Below are 16,876 nucleotides of genomic sequence, written 5' to 3' on the forward strand. Positions count from 1 at the left end.
TGAGTGGGGAATTTGGGGTTTACTTTTCTGGTTGGGTGATTCTTGTTTCACTCACTGCCCACCCTCAGGACCTGGGTGGGTAATTTGTTTCATTGTTGTGTCCTTTTTTGAGAATGTTGCCGCTGTTTTGTGTAGTTTCATGGCTGCCCCTTCTGGTAGTGACACACCCTAGATGTGTTGTGCTGCTCAGACATGTTTAATGAAAGAGTTAAGATATCTGGGATGTTTTACTCATCACAAAACATAGGTTGCCATGTTTTATTGCTGAGTGGCAATACAAGTTTGAATGGATTAGTGAACTTGACACTAGAAATCATGCAAAGTACAATGTGATACAGATATATATATATATCATTATTTATTTATATATATTTTTTTTTACTTATCCATCAAGAATGACAAAATGTTATGGGCCGGTTTCACAGACAAGGCTTAAGACTAGTCCTGGACTAAATGTAAAATCTCCATTGAAGATGCTTTTTAGTCTGAAATTAGGCTTAAGCCTTGTCTGTGAAATCAGCCCAATATGTGTATGTTTTAGTGTGACATGGTCAATTACCTGTGTTGGAGTTGATGTCGAAATATGTGCGCTGTGAATCCAACATCTGAAAGGTTAACTTTCCCTCAGAGGAGCTGTCTACATCTGTGGCAGAGACTTGAAGCACAGACTTGTCCCTGGACACGTTCTCCAGTACTGAAGCCAGGTAGATGGGTTGGGACAGCTCAGGTGGGTTGTCGTTGATGTCCACAACTTCCACAAACACAGCGGTCCAGGACACCAGAGGCACGGTGCCCAGATCTTTGGCATAGACTGTGAGCCAGTAGTGGGGGACAGTCTCACGATCCAATGTCTCAGTGGTGCGAATGATTCCTGCAAAACAGAGTATTCATGTGATCACCTCAACCTTTGTATTTTCTGTTTAGTGGCGTGGTGACGAATAATGAGAATGATGACAACTTTATTAGTGAAAGCAAACTTCTTTTTTTTTTTAAACAAAAACGTTTTAATTTACATTGGTGGACTACGCACTTTGATGAAAAATATTACAATCAGATAGTATATCATTGATAAGCAGAGTGAAAGAAGGTCAAGTCTATTGTGCAGGTATTTGGTTTAAAAATCTTGAATTCATTTTGAAGATTTCCAAACAAGACTTAGCATGCTAATGGAATACACAGTCATATTATGAGCTCATAGACTTAACCCCTGTAAAGTATATGTTGGAAAATAGACAGGTCTCAAAAAGGGTTATTTCACATTGCACTACATCCATTTGTCATCACATCTTATTACAGGCTAGCCAATGGATGGAATGTCACTTGTCATCATACAGTAATAACACAGTAACACATTCATAATAGACACACAATCAGATATGGTGGGGGGTTATAACTATTATCAAACATAATAATTTACCTGTTTCCTCATCGATTGTGAAGACACCCAGGCCAGTGCCATCATGGATGTGGTACCTAACCACTCCGTCTCTCCCCAGGTCCCTGTCACCCGCTGTCAGGGTTATCACTGATGTCCTCACGGGGGCATCCTCCATTACACTGGCCTCATACACAAACATGGAAAAAGATGGCCGATGCAGATTTTCATTGACGTCCAGAACCACTATCTCTATGATGCAGGATGAGGATAGAGAGCGAGGCAGTCCATGGTCAACAGCTCGGACGGTGAGGTTGTAGAACGATTTCCTCTCAAAGTCCAGCTCTTTCTCCAGAATCAGAGAACCCGTTGATGAGTTCAAGAAGAAGGCTCCGTTTTCACTGTTCTTAAGATTGTAGGTGATCTGCCCCCCACTGCCCAGGTCCAAGTCAAAGCTCTCCACCCAGAGTAATACTGTTCCCAAGGGCATGTCCTCTGGGACTTTGACCTGATAGGTCTTGGGGACAAACTTGGGAGGGTTATCATTGAGATCCTCCAACACGACCACCAGGTCAGTCATAGAGAACAGCTGTGGGTCAACTTTGGACTGATCTCTCGCCTCAATCTTCAGGTCATATCTGGGACAGGTTTCTCTATCCAAACGGCCGGTCACCCTCACCTCACCAGTAAGTTCATCAATCTTAAACACATCTGTTAATGTTAGCAAGGAGTATTGGACGTTTCCATTATACTCTGCATCAAAATCCATTGCATGCGCCTCAAATAAGATTGAACCTACTTCTGTGCTCTCTGGGATGCTTACAACATACCTGGGCTGGTCAAATACTGGCACATTGTCATTTACATCCAAGACATTCACAGCCAGAAATTTCCATGCAGAGTTCTGTGGGCTCCCTAAATCATATACGGTGATGTTCAATATATAAAACTCTTTGCTCTCTCTATCTAAGGGGCAAACAAGCTGAAGCTCCCCAGAGAATGTAGCAATTGTGAAACACCCATCTTCATTTCCACTTGAGATGACATAGACAACCTTACTGTTGAATCCAGTGTCATTATCTGTGGCTTTAAAATGGAGGATAGTGGAATTCAATGAAAAGTCCTCTTTGATGTCAATGGAGCTAGGGATGTCTGAGTCAAACTTAGGAGAGTGACGATTGATGATATGGACGTCAGAGAAAGAGTCGTCCTCCTGGACAGTCAACACAGGCTTGATGGTCTCAATGAGTTTGTCTGTCAACTGTTTGAAGATCCCTGTTTCCTGGCAATGGATTGTAGGTTCACTGCCCTTGTTGGTGACAGTTACAGTAACAATGGAGGGATCAGAGTTATGTTTGCCATCTGATGCAGTGATTTTCAGTCTGAATACAGGCTTTTCTCTCTCTATCATGACGGAGGGAATCTGTCTGGCCAGTGTAATTGCCCCAAATACAGAGTCAATGGCAAACAGTTTGAGCTCATTGCCTGACTCAATCACGTATCTGAGCTGCTGGAGGTCATCCTGGTCGATGGCAGACAGCTCGCCTATAGTCACTCCAGCCGGCAGGTCTACAGGTATGGTGGCGTTGCACCCCACCATCTCAAATAGAGGGATGTTGTCATTGACATTGCTCATGGTGATTGTTACAGCACATTCGCTGGCATGGTTGAAGGGACTGCCGCTGTCTGAGGCCCAGACTCTGAGGTGGAACCATCTCTTCATGAGCTCATAGTCCAGCTCCTCAGAAGTAGAGATCACTCCTGTCAGTGGGTCTATTGTGAAGGGTGAGGGATTTTTGTTTGCGATAGCATAGGTCACAAACCCATTTTTGCCCCTGTCCTCGTCTTTGGCAGTGATTGTCAAGACGCTACTCCCAATGGGCAAATTTTCTGGCAGTGTGGCCTGGTATGAGGGTTGGGTGAATTTGGGGCAGTTATCGTTTTCGTCGATTATGTCAACAACTATTTGAGTCTCAGCTTCGCCATTATTCGCTATCACTTCAAATTCATAATGAGACTTTTTCTCAAAGTCAAAGGTGTCGGAAGTTACAATCATCCCTGTTTTGGAATTTATCTTAAATTGACTTGACTTACTTCTAATGTGGTATGTAACATTCAAGGTTGTTGGTGAGACAGAAACTCTGACCACATGGGATTTTAGTGGAGAAAACTCACTTAACATGACATGATAACGGTCTTCCAAAAATCTCAATGTACTTTGTTGATGGGAGGGAATATGGATCTCCATAATCTGAGACAGTAAAGGAGGACTGCTCTTGTCTTTGGCTTGAAGGGAGAGATTTAGTCCAAATGGGCTCTGGGACCACTTAATCCTTTGTGTGGACACTACTTGAAAGTCACTACCTTGCAGGCTGGATGGGATAATCTCAAAACACTTTAGTGGATCCCCACCAACAATACTCAAGGATTCAACCTGCTTAACCCCTGGCTCTACACGGACATTGATAGTTATTTTTTCATCATCCTCCCGAGGTGTGGTGATTGGGAACAATTGGATAACAGGGGATGTTGAAGAAACCTTTTCTATGGTGACTTTCACCACGGCAACATTGCCAAACTTCTGAACCCCAGAGATTTTCTTGGTCCTGTCCTCTGCTAAGACGGTGATATCGTATCTGTCTGCTCTGCTGTAGTTGAGTCTCTTGATGAGGCTAACGACTCCGGTGAACGGATCAACAGCAAACGGATGGGCTCTACTGGTGAAGGAGTAATAGAACTCTGCATTGCTGCCTATGTCTGCATCGGTAGCGCTAACTCTGACCACACTTGATCTCAATGGAGTGTCTTCCCTGATAACTACGTTGTAAGATGCTGGGTAGAAGAGCGGTTTCAGGTCATTGGTATCAAGTACTTGAATCGATACCTTCGTCCTGGCCTGGAAGGCGTAAGTGCTTTCAGTGGCCTCGATGGTGAGAGTGTAACTATCTCTTACTTCCCTGTTCAGGGAAGCAGAGTTACTGCTTTTTGTTTTAATTCGCAGGAAGCAAAAATCCCCGACTTTGACCTCTTCTGCTTTGAAAAGGCTATCATCATCGCCAGAGACAAGTTTGTACTTGATGTCCCAGAAAGGATTCATTACTACAATACCCATATTGATAGGACTCTCCACATATGTCCGTGGGGCTGAGTTTTCATTTATGGTTGCATTGTATAGATGATGGGTGAATCTCATTAGAGAGCTGTCCTTTTCCTTTCCCAAGCTCCCCTGACATCTTGCTAGGTTCAGTAATAGTGCTACTACTGTGAGAACTAGACCTGTGTCGGACATTCCCATTTTCAATTTCTCCATGAGGATCCTCATTTCTGAGAGAGAAAGAGAGAGGGAGATGGGGGGGGGGGAGAAGGGGTGGTAGGGAGGGAAGGAGAGTTGGAGGGAGAAAAGGGGAGAGAGAGTGAGAGAGAAAGAAGGTGGCACTTATTAGGGATCAAATCAACTTTCCATTTTAAATATATGTAAGTTAGAATCCCATTTATTCATATGGAGGAAGAAAACTTGTAGTTGAAAAAAAGAAAGTGACTACAGTACACAAGACAACATAGACAACTAATATGCATGTATACACTCATGTCAAAGTTGTAAAAAAGAAAAAAAGAAGAAGCAAACTGTTTCTGCTCTATGAGTGATCCAATGTCACTGAAAAACACACAGACACAATACTAAAGTGAAAACATGTGGTAAGGTATTTGTCTCCTGTTCCAACATGCATTGACCCAAGCAAGTTGTACATTGTTTCAAGCCTGAAAACAGCCTCAAAGCAGTATTGGACAGGTGCTGCATTTTCCCCATAATCATCCTTTTCTTTTAATATAACACCAGATAATTAAATGGTTATTACTAAGCCTTTGTCAGCATGTTTTAATAAAAAGGATTTGTTGTATGAAGATTAATGTCTCTGACAGGATTGCGGTCGGTTCAGTCTTTATCCAAATGTAAATAACTATTCATCTGTGTAACTGACTGCTCTGTTTTGTTTCAGAATTGTATAATTAATTTCACTTCATAATTAAAATACATAGCCACCATACATTACAAGGTCCATACAGTATACTGTGAACAAGCACCATTATGATAACATCATACAAAACTCAAATATATCATCGATAAATACATCTACCAATTGATCAGCCTTGAGTTCAAATACAATATGTTGTTCTGCATGTAATTTAGGTTCTAAGGTTCTAGGGTTGCATTAGGCTAATATTACTGTAGGTTTCGGGAACCAGAAACCAAATCCATCAGCACATTGACGACGGTCATAGCCGACACATGCCAGCTCCATGACTGTTCAAGCTGATCCAAGAGAAAAATCTATTGACCTGTATCTTGAAATAGTAAATGAAGTAGCTGTTGTCACTGTTCCAGGTCAAAGTGTTTATATCAACAACAGTAAACTGTACCCCTATTTGGGGGGGCTACAGTACAACCAATGTTTTAAGTCGTAAAAGCATGCTAGCTTTAGATGTTATAATATAATAATATGCCATGTAGCTGACACTTTTATGCAAAGCAGCTTTATATGGTCCCAGCAGGAACCATTTTACAAGACAAAGTTTTCCTTTTATACTCAAGACATTGGTATGAACCAGGGGAGGTTGGTGGAGATATAGATGAGAAGATGGCTTGTTGTAATGGATGGAATGGAATGAGGAATGGTATCACACGTATTTGATACCATTCCTCATTTCATTCCATGCATGCTTTGATAGCATTCCTCATGCTATGCATTACATTGAGCATGTCCTCCGTTTTACCTCCACCCCTGGTATGAACATAATGTGTTCTACCTCCACCCTGGTATGAACATAATGTGTTCTACCTCCACCCTGGTATGAACATAATGTGTTCTACCTCCACCCTGGTATGAACATAATGTGTTCTACCTCCACCCTGGTATGAACATAATGTGTTCTACCTCCACCCTGGTATGAACATAATGTGTTCTACCTCCACCCTGGTATGAACATAATGTGTTCTACCTCCACCCTGGTATGAACATAATGTGTTCTACCTCCACCCTGGTATGAACATAATGTGTTCTACCTCCACCCTGGTATGAACATAATGTGTTCTACCTCCACCCTGGTATGAACATTGTTCTACCTTTTGGGTCTTGGAAGAGCCATGAGTCTGGCACGCTGGAACACTATAAGCATGATCAAATTATTTGACTCATCAAATTGGTTTCAAAGCTAAAGCTCACAGAGCAAGACTACTGGACATGTCAGGAAGCTAAGGCCTGTTTGGGTTTGGTGCTGCCTGGCTGTGTATCACACACATCTATGAAAACCAAATCAATCAACTGCCCATGAGCCTCTCAGCGTGGAGTTCAAGCAGAATTCCTCCACTTCTAAACACAAAATAGGAGGAATACGGGTGTTGAATTAAAAACATCATACCATCTACCTTGCCTGCACTTAAGATTTCAATGCGGGGTGACAGGTATATGTGCTTTGTCTTAAGTAGGCGGTGTTAGTGACGCATAATCTGATCTGGTTAAATGATGCGCTATGTAGGTAAAGTCACTGACTGTTTGGGTTTGGGAGTGGATATTGATGTGTTATGATGTGTATATTTTCTCATTTCCAATCATTCTCATTGAATCTTATCCTTTACATGAACATGTACAAAGCCACTTCCTGATGTCGGTTACGCTAGAAAGAAATTTACATTTTTTTTTTTAACAGCTGGCAGTGCTGTTGAACTCCTCAGGCTGTTAGTGATTCAGCAAGGTCTGTTCTAGCTGTAGAGGTCTGTTTGAGCTCCTGTGTGTTCCTGCCTCTTCATTCAAAGCCTGGTTGTCCCAACCTGTAGGCACACGTTCAGCCGTGGTGCAGAGATCACATTTCACCATCACCCCTATTGTAAAGGCATTTTGGCAAAGTTGGCAGCATTGCAGTCTGCGTTTTCAATAGCTCAGGCGCCTACTCTGTCTACTTCAAATCTAATATTTCCCAACTGGACTCTAGAAGCATTGAATAGGATAAGACTGATGGTGTGAGGCCCAAAATGTGTTTTTTTATACTATGTTTTTTTATGTTTCATTTTATGATTCATCTTTCAATCCTCAAGAGTTGTTTCAACTCTGCACAGTATACACTCGTTACATAGTATACACATTTCGCCACCCAGTCACCTGGCCTTCAATTAAAAAAGTGCTCCTGGCATAACGAAGAGAGATTTGCGGGTATGACCCATGATTCAACATGTTTTCCCTGCAACAGTCATATAATAGATGACTACTCGAATGAATGGAGCTACCATGTCTGACAGGCTGCATGGGGGTATTTGTCAGGATGAAATATGGTTAGAGAACCCACAATTAGCATTGGAGGAACTATTTTTATGTGACATTACGTATTCTGACTAGACTTTTTAAAATGTTTACTTGTTTACACAGCAGAAGGAAGTTATTCAGAGAGGACCCCTGAGCAGTGGAGGTCTGGACCTGGGCAGTTACAATACACTTCTCCCCACACCCAGCGCCACAGGCTGCATGGCAATTATCCAAATTACTGGGAGGGGTCAATAATGTATGGCCAGGGTAATTTCTTGTCTAATTCTACATTCTAATGTAGCAGACTTAAGGCTGCTTTGTGGTGACTAACATCCACTTCAGCCATTTGAACCACTCCTCAACAGTCTTCAAGATAAAAAAAAGTATTAAAAAAAAAATCTCCTCTGAACATCCGAACAACCTTCCTTTGTACAGATAGAGATATGAGGGGAATGTTCTGGTAAATGTTGAAAAGTATGAGGTGGTCTTCTAGAGGTTATCTTAGGGCCCATTATTCACAGCCACCAATGTTCATGTCATCTCCATTTCACAAATCAATCAGGTTGTAAAGTAACTCATCAGGCTATGCAGTACTGTTTACTGACAGGACTGAACTGATGCTACTGGGGTCAAATGATGCCACTCTTGAAAGTTTGTTGAAATTTGTTGGTGTCAGATTACTGATGTGTTTTCATATTTGTTCTTACAGTATATTATTCAATAAAGACATTATTCATATCTTCTGTGGGAGACAATCCCCATGACGTTATTTGGATCAATAGGTGGTGAGACTACTCAAAATATGTTTTATTAAAAGTATGGCAACGTTATTATTAAGATTATTTAATTCAGGAACTCTAACAAGGTCAAATTAGAAGTTGTCTTACTTCTTGTAAAATGAAGTGGTATCTCAAGTTAGGGTCACAATCACATGCATTGACAAGCATTCAACTGCAATTCATTCTCTCCTAACATGTTACATAATCTACACTAAGCGTAGAGAGAGCACATTGTAGCCACTGTAGTCCCAAATGGCACACTACATGCAGCAAGAAAATACACATGTCCATACCCTGTTTACCAGAAGTCAGCTAAGACAGGTCTTAAAGTTCTTTAGTCATTGTGATAAACCATGACACTTAACAAAGAGGATTAATAGTAAGTACAATCTGAAGTTGTACCTAAGCTTAGCTCTGCAGTCAACACTGGAATGACATAAACACTCACCTGAGGTCCTCCGAGATAACTGTCCCCGGAACTTGTTCTTCCTTTCCTTATGCTTTAGGGATTTTAGCAATCCAGCGAAATGAGAGTGTCGAACGCTGTACTCCCATAGTGTAAACCTTGGGAGTTCCAAAATCCCAACATACAGACAAACTCTGTGCTGCTCAGGGATAGCTAACTTTACTTGCTATTCTCTGGAGCACTCAAGTGGCTAGTGAGACACCTAGCTCCCTGAGGAGGTCCATCTCCTCCCTCTTCTCACACTGCCCCCCCCCCCCCCCCCCACACACACACACACACACACACACACACACCCTGGCGCATGAGCACAGAGTGTGGGCTGTTCTCTCCCCCTCTCTCTCTCTGTGAGTTTGCATACGGGCCAGGGCCAGAGAGGTGCTCCCAAGGCATGTGTTGAAACAGGACTTTTGATGTGTCTGTCCTGTTTGGAGTGTCTGGCTCTGAGGTTTTGGGAATCATATTATGTTGCTTGCTCTTGTTCTTAGCTCCCTCCACAAGTACAGTATTCGTATTAACCAACATTTGCTGGCCTTCAGGACACATGAGGACGTGAATCAGTAGAGACTGGGGGAGGTACAAAAATTGGAGGACAGACTCACTGTAATGCATGGAATGAAATGAATAAATGTTTGATACCATTCCTTATTCCATTTTGTGTATTACAATGAGCCTGTCCTCTGCTTCCTGCTTCCACCAGTCTCCCCTGAGTGGATCTACTGGGACAGTGTGGAGCAGCAATATGAAAGATGAATATCAGTTTAATTCATTAAGTAACTGGAAGAAATCCACTGTAACAAGTACATTTTGATAATGTTATTGAATATTATTGCACTCCTTTAATGCTAAAAGGTAATGAATGACCTGTCGTGGGTTCCTGTGCTGCTGCTTACACCCTAAAGTCAACAGTCTTTGTCTTATTGTTATGTAAATAGAACCTCACTGGCCATGCTCAATGCGTCCCTCCACTAATCAGCTGAGGGTGTTGAAGGAGCTGCAGAAAGGGGATATTTGATTCTCTCAGGGAACCATATCCAAAGTGCCTTCAGAAAAAAGGACAGCATGTCCTCACTGTGGACTTAGTGGTGCCAGGAGATGTCAGCGGACAGCTCTGGACCCAAGTACCAGAACAGGAGAAGTTAGGACAAGCCTGTCGGATCCTCCAGGCGTTGTGAGCAACATAAGCAAGCAGATCCGGTGCCAAGACCTGACATTTAGGGGAGAGTGAACACATGGACACAAGGAGGAAGAGTGAGAGTCAGTGGATGTGGCCTAGAAATAAAAAAGCAACAGAAGGTGGGCATAAGGCCATTCTCAGCAGGTGGACCTGCAAAGGAACACTTTCAGGATGAGGTTAATAAAAAAGAAGTCCACAGTCAAGCCGTAATGCATGTGAAAAAAACTACTTGCAAACGAGTGTTGCAGTGGGTTTAATCTGAGTGACATTTAAGTGTATTCAAGCTATTATAATAACCAGGCAAGAGAAGCATAACCGGTTCTTTGTATCATACAAAGATGGGCCACACATCATTTGCAGGGGCTACATGTCTCACACCCTGAGAGAGGGTCTGAAATGATTTAAATGCAATGCTTTTTGAATCCATTAAAATCCAACCAAATACTGACACATAAGAAAATACAATGGTTATATTGATTTAAAACAAGTGTTTTCACAGTATCGATGAAAGAAAGACATCTCTGCAGGTTCTGTCTTGCCCTTAAAAACAGAAGGTAGTGTAGATAGACATCTAACGAGGCAATAACTGAGTAGGAAATGACATCATAAACCCATAAAAATCAGGTCAACTAATTATGTGTATTTATATAGAGTGTTATCAGTGAGTTGACATAAGTTCAAATGTCATGGCCACTTTTCACTGCTCTATAGACAGGTAGGCAGTGAAAGGTTGTAGACTGCCACTGGTGACAGAGGATTAAGTTAAGCATTCTCTTGAGGTTGTGACTGATGGAGTGAGTCTCTTCAATTCCTTTCATGCACTCCTTTAAATATGTGGCTTGACCTTTTTTATTGTGTGTGGGTCAATACGTTCACCTTTTTAGCTCCTTTATTGACCCTGGCTAAATGGAATTCAGGTTCACAAATAGGACAGATATTGGGAGATATGGAGATATTGCTTTCTCTGGAAACAAATCTATGTTTTCGAAACACCTTTAGCAAAGTTATATAAAAGAAAATCAAGTTTGACTATTATTCTAAATAGAGTACATCAAGATCAGTGAGTCCATCTGTTGCAAGCTTGAATTTGTTTTTCGGACCGAGTCATTTTATACCGTGCAGAAGCTAGGAAGCGTTAACTACCCCCATTTGTAGTATAACTGATCTGCCTGTCTTTCCTAACAGATAAGGATCCTGCAGGTAAGAGCAGGAATAACCCTTGTTGTCTTGGCTGTGAGGATGAGAACCACTTCTCACCCACAAAGACATCAGATAGTAGACATCCCCCCAGTCTGCAGGCAGACAGCGAGGCCCAGCCTCAGGCAGACAGGGAGGCCCAGCCTCGGGGCTTTCAGGTGTCTGCCTCTGTGACAGGCAGATGAGAGATCTCAACAACTGCCCGCCCCCCCCCAAGTAAACACCAACCCACCCCTAATCACTGACCACATGACCAGAAGAACCGTCTGTGGAGTGTTTACATGGTGACGACTACAGTCAGAGGTAGTGCATTTTGGCTAGGTTGCTAGGGTTCTGTGAATGGGGTCGAGTTACCCTGTTATTAGCTTCTGGGTGCCCTTAGTGTTCTAAACGAGGGTGCAAAAGCCAATTAACTTAATCATTTTTAGGCCAGGTTTGAGACTGCCGACTTCTCGCAGGAGCAAACAGTGGCTCTCCAGGCGCTACCTGTGTTGGAAGCAGGTATCACCATTGAGCAGCGCGAGCCCAGAGATTGTTCTCTAACACCCGACCTAGGAAGGCCTCTGGACCGGATGGCATCTCTGGGCTCATGCTAAAGTCCTGCAGTGAGGAGCTGGCTGAGGCCTGGTGTCCTATCTTCCACAAGTCTCTGGACTCTCACACTGTTCCGTCCATCTGGAAAGACGCTATCATTATTCCTGTTACCAAGAAGGCAAGCTGCAAGGAAAATAACGACCTGCGACCAGTTGCTTTGGCTTCTGATGTTATGAAATGCAAATGTTTTGAGAAATTCATTATCAACAAAGTGACAAATGTAGTCAGCTGTTCTCTGGATCCTTTTCAGTTCGCTTATAGATGTAATACAGGTACAGCTAAGCTAAGCTAAAGCTTTAAAGCTTTAATTAATTAATTTATTTTAAAAATGACAGTGACCTATGTGACTATTATTCGGAAATCCAGAGGTTTGTTAAATAGTGTGACTCACTAACCTGGAGCACCCATGTAGACAGTCTGTCTAGCAGACTTCAACAACGCCTGCACTTCCTACGCCGCCTTAGTGTTCATGGTGTTGACCAAAAGTTGATGTTACTTTTCTATCAGTCTGTCTTAGAGAGTCTCATCAGATACGGCATTACAGCTTGGTTTGTATCTGTACATCTAAAGTCCAAACTGGTCCGGCTGATGCAGACTGCATGGAAGATCATAGGGGTGAAGCCACTCATCCCTGCAGTCTATTTTTAAACAGGCTACTCTAAAGGCCGATTTAAACTTCTGCGTAAAATCGACGCCGTAGCCTTGCGTCGGCCCGCGTGGCCTTGCGTTGCCTACGGAGAGGGTTGCACATCTCCAAAAATGTAAGAACGCGTCAGTTTCTACGCAACCATAAGCTCTGTGATTGGTCCGCTTGGTAGCACATGATTCCGACAAGATTCCGACTCTCTCGTCGGCCAAAATGCGGAAGCCATGACAGAAATGTCATTTACTTTTTCTGTAATTACTTATTAATAAAGATTTGAAAAATTATGATAACCATCGTATTATCTTAGTTTAATGTCATTTCAATGCATCATAGAACTTTTATTTACAACAAGCATAACAACAAAAAGATCGCTATTATGCCGCTTTGAGCTTTGAGCTCCGTTGAGTTCCTAACCGGAAGAGGCACAGCACAGGGGCATAGAAAACACACTGCCACCTAGCGATGTGACGGTGTAATTGCAGCGCGGCCTACGCAGAAGTGTAAAGTGCGAGACCCCTTACGTAGCTACGCACGTAAATTCGACGCAGAACTTTAAATAGGCCTTTAGACAGGCTAATAGAATTCTCACGAATCCCTCTCATGTCCTACATGCAGAGTTTGACCTACTGCCCTCTGGGAGGAGGTTTAGAGTCCCCCGCTCTAGATTTAACAGGTTTTAAAATGTATTTTATTCCGGTTTCAGTTAACTTTTAAAAACAGCACCAGAAAAATTTTGGATTGATTTTACTTATCGTTTTACTTCTACTCTTGTCTGAATCAGGGTTGCCTTCTGTCTGTGTTTTAACATGTTGTATTGTCTGTTGTTGTTTATTGGCTGCAGTGTGGTGTAAGCCCAAAACTAATTTCCCAGTCATGGGACAATAAAGTGACTTTTGACTTTGACTTGACTTCTAAAGGTCAATATATTAATTGATGACATCACAGATCAAAGAATAACAGGCAGTGACTCCATTGATGGCAGCTGCTGGATTGAAAATCAGGTGTAGTGCTGAGGCACAAATGTGTACATTTCAAGCCTGCAAACTGCGACACTTTAAATGAATGTGCAATAACACTATGTGCAATATGACAACCCTAGGGTACATAAGGTTGCAGAGAATAGGAAATGTTAGAATAGGTATAGCATAGCATAGAGTACAGCACAGTGTTTTATTTGTACAGTATAGTATAGTGGATAGTGTACATAGCCTTTATTTATGTAAACCAGCTCCTTTCCCTTTTTTTTTTTTTTTTTTTTTTTTTTTTCCTAGCACCAGGGGAGCCCCCCCCTCCCAAATGTCGTTGTTTGGTACCTGTACTATATCATTGACAGTGTTGCCACAGTTACTTTGAAAAAGTATTCTGATTACTGATTACTGATTACTCCTTTAAAAAGTAATCTAGTTACTTTACTGATTACTTGATTTTAAAAGTAACTAAGTTAGATTACTAGTTACTTTTTTAGTTACTATTGCCTAGGCACCCGACCCCCCCCCCCCCCCCCCCGCAACATAAAAATGAAAACTGGTTTTGCCAAAACTCACTTTATTTTAACAGTAACTTATATTACATAATTAAACTTTAAACAATAACTTAAAACAACAAAATAAAGAGTCTTTCTTTGCCTCACCCAACATAAATACTTGTTTTTAAACAATAAAATAAATATAATCTTTATTTAACAGTAACTAGCAAGGAGTGGTTTCACAAAACCTAAAACCTACCCTGACCATTCAGGCTTTTACCACAGGACAATATTTTCTTGCCAGCACAGAGTGTACAACGAACATTTATGTTCTTGTCATCCTTTGCTGACACAAACTCAAAATAATCCTTATATTTCCAGCTATTTAACGCATATCTCTGTTCTCGCTCCATTCTTCTGTTTACACTGTGCAATCAGCGTGGTGATACACGTGAGCGATTCTGCTGCAACCTCGTGTTGAAAACGTGAGCACTGACGTCACTCCCCAAGACACGAGAAAAGCAAACAAATGTTTGTTTACTATCGAACATTACAAAGAAATACTGCATTTAGCCTAAGTTATGAGGTAGTAACGCAATAGTAACGCACAGTCACTTGAATAAGTAACTTTAATCTGATTACTGATTTGGAAATAGTATCGCGTTAGAATACTCGTTACTGAAAAAAGTATTCAGATTAGAGTAACGCGTTACTTAGTAACGCGTTACCGGCATCACTGATCATTGACAATAAAGACCATTCATTCATTCATTCATTCATTCATTCATAGTGATTGTTATGAGTTGTTTGAGTTTGGATTCAGACATGTTTCACACATGAGGTCACCACCACATGAGGTCACCACACGTCTCACCAAGAGAAAGCTATTAACACACCATTTAATTGGGAGATTGACATAATGCCAATAACTGCCATTGTTTTTGAAAAAAGTATCAGCAATAAAATGTTCGTAATCCGATGGCATTGAATGGAAACTGGAAAACAAGTTTAATTTCTCGAGAAGATGAAAGTTCTTATTCAAGCAAAAAATAAGAAAGAAAACAGTGTGATACTGAGAGAGGTGTATGTGTACGTGACATGGCAAGGTAGATGGTAGGGTGTTGTTAATTAAATAGCCGTATTCCTCCTTATTGGTGTTTACAGATTGAAACCCTCACTGATGAGATGTTTATGGGCAGTCGATTGATTTGTTGATCATAGATTCCTGACACAGCAAGGCAGCACCAGACAAAACAGGGCAAGAGCAAGAGCTTCTTGAAATGTACAATGGTCTTGTTCTGTGAGACAATGGGTACAGAATGCAGATAACATACTCTGTAATAAAGAGCGCACACCCATAATCAGTGCTGACTAATGGGAAATAGTATTAAAAATAAACTGACTTCAATTACCAACAGGCAGGTACAGTAGCATGCATTTGATATCTCCGTCTAGACATAGACAATCTTTGATTTGTTGATGCAACACTGACATTGAGGTGGACTCCCTGAATGTAATTTATTGTAGTGTCAGTTTGAATCCACGCCCCATGTTAAAGAAGCCTACATGCTTTAGGTTGCTGCTATCTGAGTCTCCTTCCTAATAACAGGTATGGATATGCAAATACTGAGTCACTCTGTATCTTGGCAATATCTAAATTCATGTGAACATATTTTTTGTCTTAGAATTGTGTTTTACACATAGAGAATGCTATTGTGCCGAATAGCTTGTGATGACTTGTGTTGACAGTTTAGGTACATTTACATTAAAATGTTTGGCATTTAGCAGATGTCATCTATCCATCAGTCATTGCAAGAAAAAGTAATCTATGCTCGGGCCAGAGGCGACTGGCAGTTAAAATGCTACAGTTGACAGTGATGATACAGCATTTTTCACAATGCTGTATGTCTACTGTATGATAAAAGAACGTCATGCTTTCTATTGTTCAGTGAAAGTTAGGGTGTGGTATTTTGTGAAGAGAACGTTTTTGTAGCTCCAATTTTTTGAGAAAGGATGTCGATCTATTTTCTTTTAACACAATCCTTTACCAAAACACAGTGGAGGGAATAAATTGGGCCTTTTAGCCTTTTAGACCATTTTTCTTAAAAAAGAGTATTGAATTAAGTCAATATGGTTGGGGGAACACATTTTGGACATACATTTGAAAGTACTGAAGCATCTGATCCCAATGGTTTACCTGACTGGAATTGCTGGTGGATGTTCTTCATGGAATGAGGAATGGTATCAAAATACTTGTTTAATAGCGTTCCTCATTCCATGCCAGCATTACAATGAGTCCATCCTCCTTTCTATCTCCATCAGCCTGTAGTAATCTCTTATTGTTTATACAGGAAACCTCTGTCTCCATCACAGTGTGGTTTGTTGAGAAAACTGTAAATGTCTTGTTTTGTAGGAAGAGTGCAATCAGGCAGGCTGGGACAACACCACCATGCGTGGTGCTCTTGCATTGTCAAAATAGTTGGAGGCAAAATGATCTCTCAGGTTAACAGATTAGATCAGCTTGTTCAAATCCCAACACATTTTCATAAGGCTTGAACAAAGAACAATGGGGCTAATTTACAGACTCAGAGAGGAACTCTACTGATTCACTATACTGATTCACTATACTGATTCACATCTGATAAGGTAGAATAAGTGACTCTTCATTGCAATCCACAATTACAGGGCACTTGTTACATTTCAATCCATAATCTATAATGCATAATCAGTAAAAAAAAAAAAGTACAGTTCGATGCTCTGCATTGTGTTTAGTAAGCATTACACACACACCTAGTCTCATGCTCATGAAGGCATTCAGTGACTCCCATGAGTCAATGGCTTGATGGATAAGAAGAAACATATGAAATCTCAATATAGCTGTTGT

General features: G+C 41.3%; 1 protein-coding gene across 1 annotated transcript in view; it reads right to left on the reverse strand.

Moving 5' to 3' along the window:
• Nucleotides 1–4,697, reverse strand: part of fat2 (FAT atypical cadherin 2) — a gene marked incomplete at both ends in the record, with an annotated part of 39,162 nt that extends 34,465 nt beyond the window's left edge. The window contains 2 exons of the mRNA XM_080527145.1: nt 560–871; nt 1,418–4,697. Coding sequence (XP_080383271.1) covers nt 560–871; nt 1,418–4,697 — 3,592 coding nt within the window. The remainder of the gene's footprint in view (nt 1–559; nt 872–1,417) is intronic.
• Between the last annotated feature and the right edge of the window lie 12,179 nt (nt 4,698–16,876).

Source organism: Nansenia antarctica (genome assembly GCF_963989245.1).
Source record: "Nansenia antarctica genome assembly, chromosome: 3".
Classification (NCBI taxonomy): Eukaryota; Metazoa; Chordata; class Actinopteri; order Argentiniformes; family Microstomatidae; genus Nansenia; species Nansenia antarctica.